The sequence below is a fragment of the Lithobates pipiens genome, unplaced genomic scaffold (assembly GCF_037356315.1).
Source record: "Lithobates pipiens isolate NorthernLeopardFrog02 unplaced genomic scaffold, aLitPip1_a1.2 Scaffold_1, whole genome shotgun sequence".
NCBI lineage: Eukaryota > Metazoa > Chordata > Amphibia > Anura > Ranidae > Lithobates > Lithobates pipiens.
Genome location: NW_027507685.1, coordinates 65185985 through 65204566, shown reverse-complemented (window position 1 = coordinate 65204566; position 18582 = coordinate 65185985). Strand labels below are relative to the sequence as shown.

At 40.6% G+C, this 18582-nt stretch overlaps 1 protein-coding gene and 1 pseudogene across 6 annotated transcripts in view; both read right to left on the bottom strand.

The window, feature by feature from the left end:
• ZNF185 (zinc finger protein 185 with LIM domain) overlaps positions 1-18582 on the bottom strand; it is a 199465-nt gene that overhangs the window by 90320 nt on the left and 90563 nt on the right. For 5 of the 6 annotated variants that reach the window (XM_077450315.1, XM_077450407.1, XM_077450665.1 and 2 more), the window contains 9 exons: positions 18347-18466; positions 17306-17386; positions 16130-16198; positions 14774-14836; positions 12841-12915; positions 10815-10877; positions 7748-7855; positions 3431-3499; positions 1121-1234 (listed from right to left, as the gene is read on the bottom strand). In XM_077450315.1, coding sequence (XP_077306441.1) covers positions 1121-1234; positions 3431-3499; positions 7748-7855; positions 10815-10877; positions 12841-12915; positions 14774-14836; positions 16130-16198; positions 17306-17386; positions 18347-18466 — 762 coding nt within the window. The remainder of the gene's footprint in view (positions 1-1120; positions 1235-3430; positions 3500-7747; positions 7856-10814; positions 10878-12840; positions 12916-14773; positions 14837-16129; positions 16199-17305; positions 17387-18346; positions 18467-18582) is intronic. The other variant, XM_077450496.1, reaches the window with a different exon arrangement.
• Positions 16454-16927, bottom strand: LOC143988166 (small ribosomal subunit protein eS12 pseudogene; annotated as a pseudogene).

Genomic DNA, 18582 nt, shown 5'->3' with positions numbered 1-18582 from the left:
CAATAATTAGAATTACATCACTATGATTGATAGTAGGTCCTCCCTGGAATGATGTACCATATATATATGCCTTGGCATTTTTAGACTCTTTCCAGAGGTTACAGTACCACTACCACTTATTTATGTGATTCTATGGAACATGGTCTCAATGTGTGTTCTCTTTAAAAATTCCATTATTGATAGTTGGTTGCCCCTGGAGACTACATGCTTCATACAAAGTCCCAACCTCTCCCTTGCCCCCTTCCCCTTATGACAGTCTCAATAGACAGGGATGGAGCTATATGACCTAAATGGTCTTAACCTCATATAAAGTCCCAAATGGATACTATATTTCTCAACAATACAGGAACCTTGCATTGTATTATATTGTACTGTATTGTATTGCACCACAGCTGTGTCAAGGGGATAGAGAGCCAAGTTAGTGGGGTGTTACTAGAGTGCAGGCCCAAATCAAATCAGCTACTCCTTCAGGGGTCAGTGCTACACACAGTTACATATGCATGCAGGCAGTCCCAATCATATCCTATTTTCAATAAATAGCTGGATGAGATTTCTGGGTATTTGGCCAGCAATAGGGTGTCCAGAATCGGGTCATTCCCCCCACAATTTGACAGTCCATGGTGTTCCTTGGTCCATGGTCAGGCCATTTAGGGTTATCATAAAAACTGATAAGAGCCACTTTCAACATGGAACACATTCATGATTGCTCTTGGCTATTTTCCAACACAATGGCATATCTTGATGAATTGGGCAATCCTTCCATCATAATGACAAGTTGGGAAGATGGTGTCAACTGTGTTGGTGTGCTATCAACAAATGTGGGGCTGATCTAAGCCCTGTCTCTGCCTAGCCCTCGCAGGGAGACATCTGCAGCACACTCCACCCAAATCTGACCCTTCAAGAACTACACGATATCTGCATCAACGTTTCAAATGCCTCCTATAGCCATTCCAAAGAACCTGCATCTTTCTCCTTTAATGTATACATTTCCTTTGATTGGAACAACAAAAAAAGTGAGATTCACTTGCTTGAATTCATAGTGGCTGCAGGTGAAGCAGTAAACAATCAAACCAGCACATGTATAACATGGATGGCATGACCTGGTCCAGTTTGCAATTACCTTTCTTCTGTAAGGAGAGTGATCTTCCCAGGTCCTGCTTGTACAGTTGAGCTTCTTGTCTCAGTGTCATCACTGCAAGATTTCAGCTTAGGGATGTCTGGGATAATGTTTGCACTATAAAGAGGTTAATAAAACGTTATATTTTCTTTGATCTTACAAAAAATCCAGAGAATAGTGTAGAATACATAGTTTGTGGGGGGGGGGGGGGGGGAAGATAATTTTGATGGCCATGTGTGTCTTTTGTGTCCTCTCTCTTTGGTGTAAGAACCCATCAGTCAATAATATAGAAGCCGGCAAGTTCTTATTAGCAGTTTGGAAGTCATAGTGGCCACAAACTGGAGCAAGCAAGTGATGCTCCAGAATTTGAGGATTACTTGTGGCAATCGTGGCTTTTGCTCTAGGAGTGAATCTGATCCCCTTATATGGAGAAGAATAAATGTGGTGTTAAACCCAAAAGCAAAAAGATTATTAATTCTTAGCTATGGTTGCATTTGTTTTCTATTTAAGGCTTGTCTTCCTTTATTTTCACTAGCCAGTAAGTCTATTATCTTTCAACTTCCTTTAACAGGCCAAGCTATCCAAATAAAATGACAGTTAGAGGGTTAAGACAAAGTATTTGTCACTGACAAGGGTGCTTACAATCCTGAAAGGGGAAAAAAACGAAACCCTCCTTATCCCTTTCAGCCAAGCAAGCTGCCATCTTAGCTTTGGTTTGATCTGCAACTGCCATGGTGCTGCACATGTGATCAGTTATGACACCAGCCAATTGATTGGTTGAAAACGCAAGCAAATGTGACAAGTAGCAATCCCGGCATGCTGGGAATGTAACAGTTTTCAGAAACTGTAAAGTTGCTCGGTTCAGCTCTGCTTTACAAGAGTTTGTTTTTCCAAAATAGTCTTTTATTAGCTTTAGAAAAAAATATATGTTATAAAACAGAGCCTTTGGGCATTACCCAGCTCAAAAGATGTAATGTAATATACAGTATAAACAAAACAATCCCAACTATAGTCCCAACTCTGGTACCCCTTGATCAACGAGGGTAGCAGAATCAGATGACCAAGGTAGGCAATCAGGGGGTAGAAAGTAGGCACTATCATAGTAAGTAGACACACATCAGATTTCAGAAAAACAAGCTAGAAAAATTAGAATATAACACAATAAATAATAAAGTACAGTATGAGCAGTGTATGGTCCAAGGAAGATAAGGAAAGATAAAGAGGGGATGGACAAAACAGGTCACCTGCATAGCCCCTCCTCTTCAAGGAACATAGAATTTACACCCCATCCACTTTAGTCAAGAGCAGTATCGTCTCTAGCATTAGTAATGGAGAGAGATTTAATCCAAATGTCCCAGACCTTATGAAATGTTTTGGGGCAACCTCAGGAGAGAAATGCTATTTTCTACAATGAGACCACTAAATTAACCAATTTTTTCCAGCTGTCCAAAGTAGGGGGCCTATCTGATTACCATGTCAAAACATTGGCTTTTCTAGCATAGAACAGGAGTAGACCCAATAGTTCTGGATGCCCTAGAAAAGGCTAGGTGGTTGACAAAGCCCAGGAGACAACCCGCTACCATTAGACAGACAGAAATTGTGGTTACTAAGCAAATAAATTGTAAAATATTGGCCCAAAATGCTTGTATGTGGGAACAGGACCAAATCTGGGATTTTGGTTTTAATTATTTTTATTTTTTTTAAAGTCCATCTAAATCTACTAGTGCATCCAACACTACTTTCTCCCAAGATTGACAATGCCACTGTCCAAGGGTTTCTCCGTTGTGCCTCCATCCAGAGTGGAGATGCCCTAAGACAAGAAGTGTGTTACTGGCAGGGTCACTAGGTGAAATAAAGGGAAAAGCCTAAAGAATAAACCAATGTAGTCACTACATTTAAAGATTGGCAAGCTGCAAAATATCAAATTTTTTTATTTTTGGGTTTATTACTGCTTGAAGGATCAAAAATACAGTAGATGATCCTCAAGGATCGCCAACCATTCCATTGCAAGTACACTCATGGAAGGATGTAGTTACCCAGCCTGGTAATCATTATCAAGATGGTAGCTGTCTATGGCCAATCAAATATCACTGTTTTCTACTGTCGTGTAAAACCCTGGCATCATTACACGATCATGATCTGTCCAAGACCATAGTCTGCCCAGGGAGCATCCCATCCTGCTGTACTAAATCAGAACAATGAGTGGGTTTTGGTACCTGTATGTGATGTCATACCATATACCACATCGGCAACAAATGAAAAAGCACAACTTTTGCTACCATAAGCATATTCCCATCCAATGAATTATATTACCTGTCAACTGTGGTGGTGACAGTTCTGGTGGATGTTCTGTTCTCAGTAGGTTTGGGTGTCAAATTGTCACTGCAAAAAATGAAGTTCACAAATGTATCTGTGTTCTAGATTTACCGATAATAATTACACATAAGTAGTAGAACAGTATTGTATTGTTCACACAGGAGCTCTATAGGTTAATGATGGATAGATTGCTTGATAAGACATTGCATGCAGAGAAAGGTCTGCTAGGACAACTATGCGCAAAACACACTTGGCCCCCTTATTAGTCACTGGCTCCTTCCAATTTCTAGGCACTGATGTCAGCCTGTGAGGAAAACTCTTATTTGAGAGTTACAACAGATCAATCTTCCCTAAAATGTGGCAGCTAAAGGTTACAGAAAAACTCCAGGCATGTGTGCGCGCACAGGGTGTGCCCAGGCACACCCCAATCTCCCCGTGTGCCACAGATTCCCCCCGTTTCAACCCCTGATTTTTCACGAAAGCCCCTGATGGGGCTCTTAACAAAAAAAATAGAATTGTAAAAAATTAAAAAAATACAAACTATTGACACCATCCACTGCTCTACTGACACCATCAGAATAAATAAACACACACATGTGCTCGAGCTTTTAGGTGCACACCCTAAAGCACCCTTTACACTGGGGCACTTTGCAGGCGCTACAGCGCTAAAAATAGTGCCTGCAAAGTGCCTTGAAACAGCCACTGCTGTGTATCCAGTGTGAAAGCCCTCGTGGTGTACTTGCAGGATGGGAAAAAAACTCCTTAAAGCAGCATGTTTGGAGCTCCTAAACTGCTCCTGCCCATTGAAATCAATGGGGCAGCGTGGCTATACCGCCGGCAAATCGCTGCTTCAGCGGCACTTTCCGGGCAGTTTTAACCCTTTTTTGGCTGCTAGCAGGGATTAAAACTGCCCCGCTAGCAGCCGAATAGTGCCTCTATAATGACGGTAAAGCGGCGCTAAAAATAGTGCTGTTTTACTGCCGACGCTGCTCCCGCCCCGGTGTGAAAGGGGCCTTATGCAATAGGCTGTGCACACCTATGACTCTAAGCAAACAGCTAAGTACACAGATAAAATGCATACACAGGAGCCATTTGACCTGCTAAAACATTTATAGTTTCTGCTCATCCAGTCCTGAGATTTACACAGGTCTGTCACACAGTACAGGCCTGTCTAGCAGGAGAGGGGACATGATTTTTTTCTGCTGCAGTTTCACTTTCACTTACAGGTCTCCCCAACCTTTGACTGGATAATGAATAGAGAATCAGTACACTGATTAGTTCAGCCTCGCCCTGTCACTCCGATCTCTCCTCCTATTAGCTTGCTCTTTGCATTGCAGCACACATGATTAGCTCCTTGTGCTGCCCCCCTTCTCTCAGCTCTGCTGTACAGACTATACAGTGGACCTCAATATTCAATCCAGATATTTACACTGCTCGCATTAAAAAATAAAATAAAAATGATGTATAAATACAAAGCTTCCAATGTGTTATTTTGTATCTGCTTGAAGATCGGCTTTATGATGCCAGAAGTGGCCAACCCTTACAGCTTATCACAAACTCTGCACTTAAATGCTTTACTACAACTGTGGCCCCAACGTTTAAAAGAAGTCAAAAATGAGCTGCTTCAGATGTGGGTTTCATCAAGGATTTGTTTATTTCAAGAAATTGTTTTATTATTATATTTTTTTAAAGGTGAAGTAAAGTCTACTTTAAACCCATACCTGCAAGTAAGTCTATAATAAAGCTTACCTGTAGGTACAGTGAATATCTACTAAACTTGCACTATTTAGGAGATATTCACACGGATGCAGCCGGTGACGTAACATGCACTCTGAAGGGATGGTATTCATACAGTTGGAGCCTGTGTACCCAGAAGGAAGACTGGGCTCCGTGTTCAGGTAAGTCTGTCATAATGTACTAGTATGCGATGCATACTAGCACATTATGGTGTAACGCTCCAGCGGGTCCTTTTGTTCCCTTTTGGAGTGGTTTACTACCACTTTAAATGTGATACAGAGTGCTTTACATATTGTGCATTCATATCAGTGCTCTCCAGCAGCTTACAATCTAAGATCCCCATCTCCCAAAAAAACTAACATTCATTTGTAAAAGAGACAATTAACCTACCAGCATGTTTTGGAGTGTGGGAGGAAGCAGGGGTACCCAGAGGAAACCCACACAAGCATAGGAAGAACATGCAAGATAATGTCCTGACAGAGTCGATCTGAGGACTACAGCGCTAAAAAGGTACCAACAAACTAAGCCACTTTGCTGCCAATAATATATGATATTGCATAGCTCTCAACTGTCCCCGATTTCGAGGGACTGTCCCTGATTTGGAGCAATGTCCCCCTGTCGCTCATTCTGCCTCATTTGTCCCTCATTTTGGTCTGATCTATATAATTGTATATAAAATGCACTTTTTAATCTTTCAAAAAGTGTTAGCCAGTGCTAAAACTTTCATCCAACTTCCAAATTACTGCATTTGTACATTTTAAAAGCCAATATCAAAGAATAGTAGTGGTAAAAATAAAGCCCTTGTGGATTTAATTAAACTTTTTTTGGTTAATTCTCCTTTAAGGGGGTGTGGCAGGGGGCGTGCCCTATGCCTCCATACGTTTGCTAGTAGGTGTCCCTCATTTCCATCTTAAAATGTTGGGAGGTATGATATTGTATTAAACTGTAGTATTATTTTATTACATAAAGTTTACAGTTATAGTACTGAGGCCTGTAGTCCATGAATGGGTTGTGTGTCTTTGTGGCTTGAACTATCAGGTGCACCATGCAGGCCTTTTCATCTATGGCAGGGATATGCAATTAGCGGACCTCCAGCTGTTGCAAAACTACAAGTCCCATCATGCTCTGTTTCTGGGTGTCATATTTGTGGCTGTCAGAGTCTTGCTATGCCTCATGGGACTTGTAGTTCTGCAACAGTTGGAGGTCTGCTAATTGCATATCCCTGATCTATGGGGATGCAGTGGCCACGCTGTCCAAATTTGACTAACGTGCAAGTGAGCGGCCCCAAGATGCACACTGTCTGTGTTTAGGGCCGCTCATATGCACCCGCACACTTGGCAGATTGGGAGAAGTGGCCGTGTCTGTGCAATTGCTGTGTCCCCCATTGATGTGAATGTCTGCATGCAGCACCTAGAAGCTCATGGTCCAATCACGGACTACAAACCTCAGTGCCTGTGTAAACGAGGTCTAAAGAATATTTTCGTTTTTTTCCATCTTGGACACCTTAGAAAAGGTTTAACTGCTTGCCGACCGCCGCACACAGATATACATCGGCACAATGGTACAGGCAGGCAAATGGGCGTACCTGTATGTCCCTTTAAATGTGCCGCCTACCGTGCACGCCACGTGCCGCAGGAGCGTGCCCGCGGGTCCCGGGAACTCGATGTTCGCCAGCGGTCCTGCGATTGCGGCGTGGAGAGGTAGAACGAGGAGATGGCAAGGCATTTCCCTGTTCTGTCTAGTGACAGTGGAAATAGGGATCGCTGTCATGTCAATGGAAGCCCACCCCCCCCACAGTTAGAATCACTCCCTAGGACACACTTAACCCCTTTATCGCCCCCTAGTGTTTAACCCCTTCCCTGCCAGTGACATTTACACATTTTTATAGCACTGATCGCTGTAAAAATGACAATGGTTCCAAAATAGTGTCAAACGCGTCCGATGTGTCTGCCATAATTTTGCAGTCATGATAAAAATCGCAGATCACCGCCATTACTAAAAAAATTATAATTATAATTGCCATAAATCTATCCCCTATTTTGTGGACGCCATAACATTTGCGCAAACCAATCAATACACTTATTGCAACTTTTTTTTACCAAAAATATGTAGAAGAATGCATATCGGCCTAAACTGAGAAAAAAAATGGTGTCTTTATATACTTTTTGGGGATATTTATTATAGTAAAAAAAATTGCTTTTTTTCCCAAAATTGTCGCCTTTTCTGTTTATAGCGCAAAAGATAAAAACTGCAGAGATAATCAAATACCACCAAAAGAAAGCTCTATTTGTGGGGAAATTTTTTTTGGGTGCAATGTCGCACTCAGTGCCGTATCGCAAAAAGTGCTCTAGTCAGGAAGGGGGTAAATCCTTTCGGGGCCAGTTAAACAACGGGTATATTTTTTTTTGTCCCATTGGGGAGATTCTCCTTTATTTCCTGTCTTTAGACACAACAACAAGAAAGAGCAAATCTCTTTAAAGTAAGGGAAATCCTTGTTGGACCATATGTTATAATAGGCTTCTGAGGGACAACAAACGCTTACAATGTAAATATTTTATGTGACCAAAGATAGTCTACCTTTCTTGTCTTAGAACTGTGATCTTTCCAGGTTCAGGTTTGATGGTAGAGCTCCTCGTCTCTGTATTCCAGGATGTCAGCTTGGGGCTCTCTGAACGGTCTGATGCACTAAGATAAAATATTATCAAAATTTATTTTACCTGTAACAAAATGTCAGAACTGAGGAAATTCAACAAAGCTTTCTTTCTAGGATACGTACATGAAATAACAAAAAAGCAAAGGCTAAGAAGCACATAGACTTGCTGTTTATTTAATAAATGAATGAAATAGGGTAGAATAGTTAAAGTCATATGTATCAGTTGAATCTTTTGGATCCCTTAGGCCCCATGCACCTTGGGTATTCAGCCCCTGTGTGTATTCGTGCCCAGCTGCCTGCAGCCTGTCAAAGTCAAAGTCAATGACAGGCTGAAATACCCTGCGGAGGTACATAGCTGGATGTTGTACTGAGAGGTACTCACATTTGGGGCCATATGCTTTGAGGGGCGTATGCCTGGAACTCAGGTATTTGGTATTTCGGTAATATGTCCATTAGGGATGAGCTCCGGCATGTTTGCATGGTCCACGTGCAGAGCCCGCCAGGAAGTCGGCGCAGCGTTGCGCTAATCACAGGCAGTGAGACATTGCCCGATCTCTGCAGCCGTGCATCGGGGTAATGTCTCACTACTTGTCATTAGCGTAGCGCTGCACCGACTTCCTGGCGGGCTCTGCACGTGGACCAGGCGAACACAACTGAGCTCATCCTTAATGTCCATGAATGCATACGGCCAAAAATGCGAGTATAACTCAGTACAGCATCCAGCCACAGCAGATTTCAGCCCACAGGACATGGTCAGGGGCAGTAGACATACTAGAGGAGATGGTCAGGGACAACAATCATAATACAAAAGATGATCAGAGGCAGCAGACATATTATAGAGGATGGTCAGAGGCAGCAGACATATTACAGATGTGGTTGGAGACTGGGGCATACTGTTGGAGTCAGTCAGAAGTTGAAATCACGGTCTCTTTACAAATCAATGTTTCTACTGAGAGCTCAAGTCTCAGAGCCATATAGCAAGTACCAAAGGGCAACATTGGACCCTTTAGCCACAGGTAGGACTCCGGGGTTTTAAATACTGCTAGCATAGTTCAAGTAACGCAACATAGCATTTCAGTTATATCCTTGAAGACATCAATAGTCTTACCCCTTGTGTGAATCTACCTTACTAAAAAGACACGCTAAGCTCTCAAGCTGAACCAGCCATACTGAAAAATACTGAAAATTTCAGCTTGCACTAGGGTCCCATGCTTTACAAGGGCTAATTGCTCACCTAGTCTAAGGAGATTGGAATACTCTTAAATACCTTATTCCATACTTCCACTCCGCTATAAGTTCTAGGCTTGTGCAATTAGTTTCGTAACGAATCGAAATTCGGCCGAATTTTGCATCTTTCGGACATTCGGATGCATCCGAATGTCCGAATAAAAAAATAACAAATTACAACGAATACGAAAGAAATATAACGAATGAATTTGAATGAATTCAACATGATTCGAAATTATTTCGACCGCATTCGAAAATATTTTGTGACCCGACTTTAGGGCCATGTATCTCGGGGTCATTTGGTGCTAGACACTTAATTTGGATATATTGTAGTGCTAGTATTATTGTGTTTGCATACCAAATTTGTGGTTTCTAGCTATAAGTGACCCCGAGATATGTGGCCCCAAAATCGGGTCGCAAAATGTTATTAGTTATTAGAGCAGAGAATGACATTTTGCGTCCCGATTTTGGGGCCACATATCTCGGGGTCACTTATAGCTAGAAACCCCAAATTTGGTATGCAAACACAATAGTACTAGCACTACAACATATCCAAATTTGGAGTTTCTAGCACCAAGTGACCCCGAGATACATGGCCCTAAATTCGGGTCACAAAATATTTTCGAATGTGGTTGAAATAATGTCGAATCAAGTTGAAATCATTTAGAATCCGGTAGAAATATTTTCGAATTTGGTTGAAATATTTTCGAATGTGGCCGATTTTTCGAATTCGGTAGAAAACTAAACGAAATCCGAAAGCGAATTTAAGGAAGGTAACGAATATAACTAAACGAAATTAATGAATTAACGAATTAAAACGAAACGAAACAAATTTTTTCCTTTTGCACATGTCTAATAAGTTCGGCTACTCCTCTTTGGCATTAAAGCAAATGCAGCTCTCCGACATCATGATCCCCCGGCATGCATTATACATGAGAACGCCAAGGGCCTATTTGCATCCTGGAAGCATAGGGGGATGGGAAAGAGTGCATGGAGCTCCTGCTGCAAGGTGAATTTTTCAATATAGTTGAGTTCAGCTTTAGGTGTATCAAGGTGTATAGCTAGAACCGCTGTCAGCTTTTATTGCTGCCATTGTTCCCTCTGAGGAGATTCACCCTCTCTATTTGTCCTACTGACTATCACTGGGAAAGAAAGTGATAGGAAATCCAAGATTTTACAGTTGTCTCCAGATGAGCAGGTGATGCGATCTTTCAATAAATACAACTGAGGAGATACAAGAGGATTTTCACTTGCTTTGGAGAGCTTTTCTCGCAGCCCCCTATGTGTTCCTGCGACAGGAAGTAAGAACATCTCCCCCAAAAAGACACTAAGCAACACAAAAATAACGTTTTCGCTTTAGATACTTTGAGTAAAAATTGTATTAAAATTTAGATATTGCAGCTTAACAATACTTAGACACTGTAGATATGGTGGCTGCATTGTTTTTTTTTTTTTATATTTACTGGCAGGATCATCATTTGAAAAACAATGCAGCTACCACATCTATAAATTAGTGAGCTGCAATATAAGTACTATTTGTTTGCTTTTGGATTTAATACCACTTTGGGCTTAAAACTAAGTTTGTGTTTGGAAAGAATTAAATTGGCTATACACAATTCAAAGTTCATCTGGTTCAGCAGAGCCCAGATGATTTTCTATCAGCGTGTGGCAGTCCTTAGGGTGAAGTGTAAACTAAATGTATTATTTCTATTTTTTTCCTGCTATAATCAAACAGAATGCCAAGGTGAGCTCTCTGATACAAACCGGGCAGGTGATGTCTGGAAAGCTGGCTGTGGTGCTTGACTTGCTTTCCAAGTATTTTCAAACCTGTAATAATAGATATACAACATATACCTTTATGTTATGGCACTTTAATGATAGTAACAAAAAGAATACATCATAAATAAAAACTACTGTAAAATGTTTTATCACAAGCATATAAAAAGTGATGAAGGATGGAAAGCCACATTTATTACATAGATCTCTTAGAGCAGAAATTCGCCTATTAGATGAACCTGTTCTCATTTAGTTCCTTCCTCCTCTATTACAGAACGGGGACACATTTTATTATTAATGGTAAAATATAGTGTCGTTTTTCTGCTAAAAGGCAGCACATCCGCCTTACTTACTCAAATTCCTAGTAAGCAGTTCACTGAGGGCACATGAGCAGACATGGAACTTCGCGCTTCCAGGTATCTGGGACCTGGCAGAGCCCAGGGGCACTTCTGCGCATGCGCCAGGGGTTCTAGTGCATGTGCACAGATGCTGCAGAGCTCCATCATTTCCCAGATAACAGCAGCTAGTGGCACCTGTGCGCATACCTGAGAACGGCGGTTCTGGATACCTAGCAGAGATTTGCGCAAGAGATGGATTTTTAAAAATGGTGGCACAGGAAAGCAGCAGGGGGAGGGTAATGAAGTGGTAGTAAACTACCACTTTAAAATAGTCATAAAAATTTGGTTACCTAAAGTCTAGGTCCCAGTTTCCTGTCACTTTAAAATGGTTTATTTTGCCATCTGTGATTTATGTATAAGCCCTTGTACACACGGTCGGAGATTCTGACAACCAAATCCGACGGATTAATTCCGGAAGAGGTCCGGAAGTGATGTTGCATACACACGGTCGGACTAAGTTGTCGTAAAATCCGATTGTACATAATGTGATGACGTTATTTCGTTACGACGGGACTACGTTCAGGCTAGTAGCCAATAGCTTTGGTCTAGGAATTTGATCTGAGCATGCGTGGCACTTTGTCCATTGGAGTAGGCTACACATGATCGGAGTATTGCATTGTAAAGCTCTGTACAAATTGTTGGTGCTATATAAATCCTGTATAATAATATTAATTATATCTATTATATCATAGTGCCGTGTCTAATAATGTTAGGTTATCATGTCCCTTATATATGATTTATATTTGGAACACAATAATGACACTGATATAACTATTGTCTGAAAAGAATGATCATCACTAATTAGATCTATAAAACTATATTATGGCTTCCTTTACATGATTCATACTGATTTGAACACAGTAGATTGCATAACAGTTAATAATTATGAGATACGTGCATTGCTTCAAGATGTGCGTTACATAAAAGGAATATATAGATATTGTATAAAGTTTAATTTTAAAGGTGGCAGGTTAAATGCTCACTTTTGAAAATTAGTTAAGTTGGCAGAAGCAAAAGCACATAATACATTTTGTTGAGATTTTCTGAAAAAAATATAAAGCCAAAATGAAAAAGCTGCATGGCTTGGCTCTGAGATTTAGTTCTCTTCATAGATTGAAATAGGACTCTGAAATATTTTTTTTTTGCTTCTGTGACTATCTTACCGCGTACTGATGCCAATGGCAAGATGAACAAGATGTGAGCCTGGTGAGCGAGGTGTGGATGCTGTGTAAACATTCTGAAAACCACTGATGAGTGAATCACACATTTCTGCCTTTAATGTTAACTAAATTGTCTCTGTAATTTACCAAGAATGCTTTTATATGATGCCTACAACACCTCATATACAGAGGTACAGAATCTCTCGCTAACTTATGTGAAGGTGCGCAATCGCCAGTTCTGTCACATGATTCCCTATACTAAGATGTAGGGAGTATGTCACTGGGCTAGTGTTGGCCAAACAAAGCGGCCCATAGGGGTTAGAAATTTCTGGAAGAACATGCACCCGTGAATAGGCATATTTTTTAATCTATGATCAAACCCGTCACCATGTCGACGGAACGCGCCTATAAACATTATAGAAATAAACCAGTCTTTCAGCATTCAGAGAAAACTACCTGCTGGCATCCTCAAACAGATATGAATCAAGAGATTTCGGCAGATTTTCATCCTTTTTGTCTTTGACCTCCACCCTGTGCAGAGAGAATAATCACGGTGATATTTCTGTCTTTGCATTTCATGCCTTCATGTTTATCATTCAGTGAGATACATCTACAGATAGGACTGGTTGGAAGGACTAAGAGGTATATCATAGGTGAGAAACACACTGGAGATAAAACACATATACCGAAATGTCTACAGATACATTCCAGTCGAAAACTAAAGCAAATATTAGGCAACTTATCAAATGGTTATAGGGCAACCAGTTTTCAATGTGTTCTGTGCCACCACTATATACAGTATAAACTTTTTTTTTATAAGATGGAAACTAGCATTGCTGAAATCTTCTTCCCTTCTTCTGAAAATAACTTGGAGGATGACATGAGAAATCAGAGTATGATGTTCTCTAATCCATTTCAGTTCAATTTTAAGTGCCCATAGCTAGGGATGACCTTGGGTTTGGCTCCAGGTTCAGCCGAATAGAAGTCATATGTCAACGCTAGGCCAATGAGTTTCTGGTGGGGCCATATTAGTTAAATGATGTAACGGATTTCTACATGTCCCAGCCACAGCTGTTTGGCCCATGTATGACAGCTGCCTTCCCTGTGTGGCCGAATCCAAAAGCTTCACTACATAAACACTGAATTTGTCACGTGTTCATATTTTAATAGCTATATACTTCTCTATATTCTCTTTTCTTCTAGAATTCATCAGGTTTTGAGAACCGGCCCACTTAATTACATAATTCATTTATCTGGTGGTGCACAGTGTGCTCATGCAATGCAATAGCAGGTTGCCTCTTTTTCAGTCACCTTCAGCACACTTCATCCACATTTTAAAAGCTGTAGTGCATTTTGACCTGTGGAATTTACCATAAAAATGCAAAGGAACCTACAGCTGATTTGCACCCAAAATGTTATATTTTAAATATAAATAGATACCAAAAAGTTGAATGTAATGCTAACTTCTTATGTACAGTAACTTGAGCATTCCAGCTTTGACATTGGTGGAGTTCTCATCCTTATCCCCCCACCTTAGCAATATAAAACAAGGCAAAAAAAAAAATCTCACTTGCTCTGCGACTTAGTTTGCAATTTGCAAAAGTTGAAAACCAATTGTGAGAATCAACTATTTTGTGGCTGCAGCTATAAATGTAGGTACTCAAATCTCATTACTGGGAAATCCAAGATGTGTAAGAAACTAATCTGAATATGGATATCAATATCTAGGCTAGTACCAGCTTCCCCTAATTACACACAGCTGAGTGACCCAACACAGCGTGATCATTATGTTTTTGAAGACATCAGCCACCACATTTCCACTTCCCCCACTTTTCTTGGATAAGTCATATACTTGCTCCCCTCACTGGTCACTGTAGTTCCTCCAACATGTACATCCTATATTGATGTAAGAACTGGTGGGAGAAACCACAGCGGGCAGTGGGGGAGAAATAAATTTGACATAATCAGAAGTGTACAACACACAGTGCAGCAGCTGAAAGTTAAGGAGCTAGGTGGTGTATTGAGCAAAAATTACTCTGTGGTGACATCACTTTAGGATTATTTTCAATGATTAGATATAGTTCCAGCATTTAGATGAAGGTTAGGGCAGTGTTTGCCAATTCCAGTCCTCAAGGTGCACCAACAGGTCATGTTTTCTGGATTTCCCTCAGATGAAAACGGCTGTGGTAATTACTAATTTACTGATCAAATCACCTGTTCAAAATAATGGAAAGCCTGAAAACAGCACCTGTTGGTGCTCCTTGAGGACTGAAATTGAGGAACACTGGGTTAGGGTACCACCTAATAAAAATAAAATAAGAACTAAAAAAGTATTATTTATCACTGATAAAATCAAGAAGAATGCAGAGGTGAGCTCTGTCATACAAACCGTGCAGGTGACGTCTGCAAAGTTGGTTGTGTGTTTTGATTTGCTTTCCAATTATTTTCAAACCTGTAATAATAGATATGTAACAAATATAAATTTTGGGTACTTTAAGAAAGCAACAAGGATATATAAATTAGGAGAAACATTATTGTAAAATATTACAAAATAATGTATACCCATAAAGCAAACGATTGGAGTTTTAAGGTGCAAAAAATAAAATAAAAATCTAATTTATAAAAAATATTTAGAAATGTTATTACATAGACAATATAAAACAATTTTAAAAATTTGGGCCATATCAACCCAATGGTCAACGCACAAAAGTGTGATTGCCTCTACATGTTTCAGCACAAACATGGCTTCTTCTGGAGCTTTTGTAGGACCTTGTTATTTAATATTTACCACCTTTCAAAATGATCTTGGTTCCAATTGATCCCCTAGACCCATCAAGAGGTTTAATGGGGAACGTCTGTGTCAAAAAAGAGGAGAGAGGGCAATTTCCCTATAGTAGCACCTATTGTTTGAAGAAGTTTGGCAAATTGATCGATCAATATTTAAATCCTTTTCCAAATGCACACTTCCTCTAGTGCCAGCAAATTTTCGGGTTTATTTTCGGGTGATTATGCCATCTGAGTATTCCCATCTTTGAGTTTACCACGGTTTCTTGGCTCAGTGTCAGTCAGTATGACACCTCTATAACCAGGGAAGATTGAAAAACGGTTTTCAATCTATCACAAGGGATTAACCCTTTTAGACAAGTTAAGAGCCTCACTGGTGACAGGGTAAATGGCCCCAAAATATTATAGGAGGATTAAATTATAAAAGGATTAAAATGATAAAGGTTCACATTCAGTGTTTCTATTATAAAACCTGGGTCTCTAGAAGCCATATTCCTAGTTTCAAATAATAGGTATGAAAACCCTTTAATTGGTCATTTGTACAACATTTTATGAATGTATATGGTTGCTGTTAAAATAAAAAATTGGTCATTGTTGATATTTAGCTTTAAAATGCAATGTTGTCATCAGTGTAAAGATTGCCAATAGCAGGTTTTTAATCAATCAGTTATGCTAGCTTGGGATCCTCCTTTAACAGCTTACAACATCATAACTCATATCTATGGTTGTTATCACTCGTATCATTGTGCCAGGTCTAAAAATTGTAAATAAATCATTAGAATACAAGTTTCTATTTAGCTGATGGCATACACATGTCTATCAAAGTGGAAGCACATGATTGCCAATGTGAATTACATGTGAATATGCGATATGTTATCTATGATCAAACTGTCACCAGTTGGACTGAATGCACCCATGATCATCTTTGAAATAAACCAGTCTTTCAGCATTCGGAGATTACCTGCTGGCATCCTCATAGAGGTAGGAGAGAAGCGATTTCGGCACATCCTTTTGGTCCCTGGCCTCCACCCTGTGTGGAGAGAACAGTCATTGTTATTTATCGGTCTTGTTTGATTATCCTTCAGTGCTAAGTGAGATACCTCTACAGGTAAAACCGGTTACAAGGACGAAGAGATATATAGGACGAGCACATTACAGAAACATGCCTATGAAAACAATTGCCTAGATACATTCCAAATTGTTTACAGGTAAATTCCAGGGAAAAAAAAGCGGATATTTTTAAGCAACCTGCCAATTAAAGGGTTTTGTGCAGCCAATTCTCAGTTCTTTCTATGGTTTGCTAGAAATTGGACTTGAAATATTCTTCAATAATATCTTTGGCCTGGGACACTCCTTGCCATAGTCATTGACAACAACACAACTGCAACCAACAACTTTGCGAGGCTTTCCTTCCCTGTCGATTTTACAAAGGCCGACCCATTCGGCAAGCTTTTTGCGGTCATCAGCCTTGATCACAAAGTGCCTCAACCAGCTTCACGTACATTGGTTCATCGCAATTGGAAGCCAGTACACAAAGACTGGCTTGGCGTTTGTCAAGAGACTTGGCAGCTTCACAAATCCCACGAGCCAGGCCATCGTCTATAAGTGAGGTTTTGAGCACTTCTTGGAGAGCGGTGTTAATATCCATTACACCTCCAACAGAAATGCCTTCCTCGGCCATCCTCGATGTCTAATGGATGTTTGGCGTTACTCCGCCAAACTGTTCAGCATGAAGGAAAGAGTGCTGTTGTATTCTTAAAGAGATACCGTCATAAGGAAACTCTTTTCCAAAGGGTTACATCATTTTTTTAAAAACAATTAGCATTATGCTGCACTTGCATACCATTTCATAATGTATTTTGTCACTAACAGCGGCATTGTTTTCTTCAACCTACATTTCTGGAGAGAATTGCTCCCTCTGTCCCCATCCTGGCCCTCCAGGGTGCCTGACTGCTGCCTCCAAAGCCTCCAGCGCCCCCTTAATTGACAGTGGGGAACAGGCTGAGTTTCCTCCGCCTGTGCTGAACATCAGAACCTACTGCTGTCACTGATAATGTGAAGGTACGCATGTGTTCATTTCTGAAGAGCTAAATATTTTCCCCATTTCTCTTATTGTATAGAATTATTTCACAATTACCTCTCAGTTCTTGTAGTGTGCATGGTTGTAGAGCTCTCTTTCTCTGTTGGTGGTTTGGAAGCATCTTTGCTTTCATTGCGGCTGGAAACAGAGACCATTAGCTGTTTTTTTACAAGGTTCATACATTTTTTCCCCACATTTATTTATCAGGGGTGGTTTTATTGCACCGACAATTTATGCAGTGCTTCACATATTGTACATTTATATCAGTCCCTGCCCTCAAGAACTTAAATCTAGGGTCCCTATCCCACATGCATGCATACAGGCACACACATACATACTAGGGTCAATTTAGACAGGAGCGAATTATCCTACCAGTAAGTTTTTGAAGCATGGGTACATTGTAGAGGTGCTTGAGCAGATGCTGGGTGTTTTTGTGTATATTAAAGTGGTTTCTAAAGACAAAAGATTTTTTTACCTTAATGTATTCCCTGCGTTAAGGTAAAAAATGTTCCAGTAGTATTATCGCTCCCCCACCCCCCTTTATACTTACCATAGTCTTCACTCGATCCAGCACTGTCTGCAGCGGATCTCTCCCCTCTTTCACCAGACACAGAAGCAGCAATGGGAGCCATTGGCTCCTGCTACTGTCAATCAAATCTAGTGAGCAGAGAGCATAGTCGGGGCGGAGCTATGACACTATATAAATTGACCTCCTGTGGTGGAACATGGAGAAGATGAAGAGCCAAGGGTGCTGACCCCTACTGCACGAGTGCTCAGACTGTGGCCCTCCAGCTGTTACCGAACTACAAGTCCCATCATGCCTCTGCCTTTGGGTGTCTGGCTTGTAGCTGTCAGCCTTGCAATGCCTCATGGGACTTGTAGTTCCGCAACAGCTGGAGGGCCACAGGTTGAACACCCATGCCCTACTGTAAAGTTAGATAGAGAGAAAGAACTGAGTGCTACCGCTAAGATTCAGCACCTGTGCTTCTCATTTAGGTGTAAAGATACAAGCAATAACCCGATTTTACTGTGGGAAAAATGAACCTTTTTTCTCGCTTTGTTCTGTTAATAATAATAAATAAAAGAAGCAGAACATACCTCTCATCTCTGACCACTGCGATTTTTCCAGCTTCAGGCTTTACAGGGGAACTTCTGCCATCAATATTGCTCATCATAGAATAGGAGGTCAGCCTGGGGCTGCTGCTTCTCTCGGGCACCCTAAGAAAACAATATGTTACAGTAACTCAGGAAACTGGGGGATCCTTATTCTTAACAGACAATATTTAAAGCCATAAAGGAAAGAGATAGATGCCTCTAAGTGCAGTAGTTCAACA